The following is a 4227-nucleotide window of genomic DNA, read 5'->3' on the forward strand; positions in this document are numbered from 1 at the left end:
CTCTATGTGGCCCTGTGATGGACTTGCGACCCGTCCAGGGTGTACCCCGCCCCTCGCACAGTGATTGCTGGACATGGGCACCAGCGACCCCCGTGACCCAAAATGGAATAAACGGGTAAAGAAAATGGATGGATGGATGGATCATCTGACTGTTTCGTTTCGCTTAATGTGCCTTATGTATAAAAACGATGACGGAGCTTTAGGGCCATGCTAAGAAAAAAAAATAAAAACCATAAAATTATGAGAATAAAGTCGAGTAAAGTCTGTGGCGCAGAGGTTAGAAGATGGGCCTGTGATCGGAAAGTTGCAGGTTTAACTCCCGGTACCGTCAACATGAAAATGTGGGTGGATTAGGTGGAACACCCACACCTCCCTCCACCCTCATTTGCCCCACCCTGGGCCCCTGAGCAAGGCCCTTAACCCCCACCATCTGCTCCCTAAACAAGTCTCTCTTGAAAATGAGTTCTCGTGGCTCAATGAGACTACCTGTATAAATAAAGGTTAAATGAAAAAAAATACAAGACTTTTTTGGTAACAGCTCTCGTTTATTTATTTATTTATTCCATGAGTCGGATCCACAACGCGACCTGTCAATCAATCCAGTAGGCGTGTCATCAAACGACCAATCCGAAGCTGAATGCTCCTTACCTGCAGAGAGCTGTGCTGCAGCCCATCAGAAGGCCTACGTACTGTGTAACGTATGCAACACAATGTAGCTTTGCTGTTATACAATGTTTAAGGACAAAATTATCAATGCTCAGCTTACCTGCTTACAGTAAGGTGGTACACTCTCATGGGCTGCAGCACAGCTCTCTGCAGGTAAGCAGCATTTAGCTTCGGATGGGTCATTTTGCTGACACGCCTACTGGATTGATTGACAGGTTGCGTAGTGGATCTGACTCGTGGAAAAAAAATAAATAAATAAACAAGAGCTGTAAAAATAAAAAAAACGTCTCGTACGACCTTATTCTCGTACTATTAAGACTTTATTTGACTTTATTCTCGTAATACTAGGACTTTATTCTTGTAATTTTATGGCTTTTATTATTTTTTCTTAGCGTGACCCTAAAGCTCCGTCGTATGAAAACAGACCTGTTCACGGATATTACGCCTTATAGTCCGAAAAATATGAACGCCAGATTTTAAAACGTTTAAAGCTAAATTATACAGAATATTTAAACAATCAAGTGCGATGAGTGGCTCACCTCAGTGCCCCCTGTCAGAGCCGCTCAGTGACCAAGAAAGCCACCCTGATCACCGAGGACCCCTCACATCCACTACTTCACAACTGCTTCAGATGCTTCCATCAAACAGGCGTTACCAAGTCCTGCTGGCCAGGAAGAATATTTATAAGAAATCATTTGTACCATGAGCAGTAATGTTAAATAAAGCTACTTAAACACATCTTAATGGTGATAATGCGGTTCTTTATTATGTTTTGTTAGTGGTTCTTGTGTATGTATGATGAATGTAGAGCAAAGGAGAATTTCTGCCACAATTGTGGAACTGCGGTAGACAATAAAGTTTTATCTTATCTTATCTTAACTAATCTTATCGCTAGAACCCTTGGCCACCTCTGCTTTGACTGGTGGTCCATCTCATCCCATTCAGTCCCTTCTCCTCTCCTGTAGAGTCTTGACTCTGTCTCGTTCTTGTCTTTCCTTTTAGTTTTTCTCCTACAGTACACTTTTTTTTAATGTTAATGTCTCATTCTCTGTGTGAATAAAACTACGAGAAGCCAATGAGTACCATTTATTTATTTTGTTTTCTCCTCTAGTGTCCATATGGCCGAGTCAACGTGAAGGACCCTGCAGCGAAGAAACGCTTTAACTCCCTGTTTTACGTGTAGACCTGTGAGAGATAAAGGTAAAATGCTAAATGCCTGTTTGGAATGGAGCCCAGCACTCTTGGCGTGTCTTCTGCCTGTCGTTATTTTGCCTGCTTGAGAGTCATATTTTTTGCTGTGTAATAAATGATGAAATATGGGTAGCGTCTGTGCAATCCACACCTCTTATGAATCACAACTATTCTCAGGATTGTTTTTTGTTTTATTATTGTCACAGAACATGGACTGGGAAGAAAGAATTTACTCACAAGACTCTTTAATAAAATAGTTTTTAACGCATGTTTTTGGCGGGATTTGTTATATTTTCTGCATAGTTTTTTTTTTCCCTCTCTCGAATGTCCACTGAAACGCCTTGAGCTTCATTTTTCATGTCTCTTCAAGAGAATTAAATATTTTGTAGTATTCAGCTCCTCAGATGCATTTACAAGGGTTGTGGGAGTATGGAGATGAAAACTGAGAGTGCATTTTAGATCTTCGCCCTCAAGATAAAGGGCATATAAGTGAAAGTAACTGCAGATAGTCAGATGGAGTCTTGTGCTCTTTTGCTTCGCATGTCTCGTTATTTTTTATCCCAAATGTACGACTGCATGAATATTAGCATCATTTGCACTCCACAAGTGCTCGACTCAACTGTCTACCTTTGACTGATGCGCTGTGTTGTTAAAAATAAGAAAAGGGCCAAGGGTCAGCGCTCGCACTTGGCTGCACTGCTTTTACACCACTTGATCGAATCAGGCTGTTAGCAAACACGCCATGGACATCAACAGCAGCTCTCCCCACTGGACCTGCAGCTCAGCCTCCTGGCAACACTTGGCTCCAGCACAGCTCCCTGCGGCTGCTCTCCTGAGCTGCAGCCTAATGAACTCCTGGGCCTTCTTATCCCAGGACTGCAATAGATCAGCTCATGCTCACCAGCATGCTTAGGCGCACACATGCATAGGCATGCTCACTCCATCAGAGCACCCTGTGGCTCCTAATAGGCCAATATAGAAGAAAGGTTGCGCTTAACACCACACTTTGTAGCCCACAGTAATAGTACTAGGTAAGGTCAAGTGTTCATGCAGCACTACCTGTGCGTGCAAGAGACGTCAGGGAGAGATGTGCCTGCTTGATTTGTGAGTGCATGTGGGAAGGCAGCGCGATGCCTTCAGGCTCTCTCTCTGAAGCTGCCACACACACTCGCCTGTCTGCGCATGATTGGGCAAACAGCGTCGTGATGAGAGGATGTGTCTGCTGCCGACTCCTGTCGCAGCCGCCCACTGGCGCGGCCACAATTTTCCTCGGCAGGTGGGTCCCAAAGGCAAAGTGCTTAGTGATCGGAGCAAAGCCCTGCGAGCGGCTACAAGGAGATTCGTGATCCCAACAGTGCTGGGGAGGACAGGTTCTCGGGACGCCTCGTCAGGCGGGATGAGAGGCGAATTTATTTGGTGTTATTCTAAAGCGAGGCAGCAGAGCGTGCGGCAGCATCATTTCTACAGCGGGACGGCGAAGGTGTCACACTCATCAAGTACCTGGGCCCGTTTGCCTGCCGCGCCTCTGCGGGTTTTGCCTAGGGACTTGTCTGTCACATTAAAGTAGATGCGTTGCCATTCAAGGCCTCGGCGGTCTCGGCAGCCTGACCATGAAATAGGCCAACTTTCATGTCTGCCTCTGCACTCCACGTCTTCCTGATCCAGCGATGGCACAGTTTGAATTCTTCCCCATCGTGTGCAAACTTAGCAGTTGGTGACTGAGACACAACAGCAGGAGTCCTCCCCTCCAGATATCTGGAAGAATATTCTTAATTTATTCCTAACATTAACTATATCAAAGAGCTGAACTGCAAACCTTAACTTGGCGGTATAATAATTTTAGTGATTTGCCTCTTAAAAGAAAGGACAACTTTTTACCATTGTGAAGCCAAATTGTTTATAAAAGCAAGTGATTCAAGTAAGAAACAGATGAAGGAGCATTTGGCTAATAAATGGGCTAATTGTGGCAGCACGTTTGGTAGAGCTGCCATCTCTCAGCGAGAGGGTCGCCAGTTCAAATCCTGGCCCGGGACCTGTCTGGGTGGAGTTTGCATGTTCTTTCCATGCATACAAGGTTTTCCTGGGTGTCCTCCCACAGACCAAAAACATGCATGTTTGGCTGATTGGGTACTTTAAGAGAGTCAGAGTGAATGGTTATTTGTCTCATTTACCTCTATGTGGCTCTATGATGGAGTTGCAACCTGTCCAGGGTGTCCCTCGCCTCTCACAGCTGGACATAGGCACCAGTGACCCGAAAAGGAAGAAGCGGGTAAAAAATAATGGATGGATGGATGGATGGATGGATGGATGGATGGATGGATGGATGGATGGATGGATGGATGGATGGATGGATGGATGGATGGATTGGGT

General features: G+C 45.2%; 1 protein-coding gene across 1 annotated transcript in view; it reads left to right on the plus strand.

The window, feature by feature from the left end:
- The window catches only part of c3h1orf53 (chromosome 3 C1orf53 homolog), an 8787-nt gene extending 6938 nt beyond the window's left edge, over positions 1-1849 (plus strand). Inside the window, exon 3 of the mRNA XM_037697835.1 lies at positions 1778-1849. Within this exon, the coding sequence (XP_037553763.1) occupies positions 1778-1849 (72 nt within the window). The remainder of the gene's footprint in view (positions 1-1777) is intronic.
- Positions 1850-4227: the final 2378 nt, after the last annotated feature.

The sequence above is a fragment of the Nematolebias whitei genome, chromosome 3 (assembly GCF_014905685.2).
Source record: "Nematolebias whitei isolate Nwh7 chromosome 3, NemWhi1, whole genome shotgun sequence".
NCBI lineage: Eukaryota > Metazoa > Chordata > Actinopteri > Cyprinodontiformes > Rivulidae > Nematolebias > Nematolebias whitei.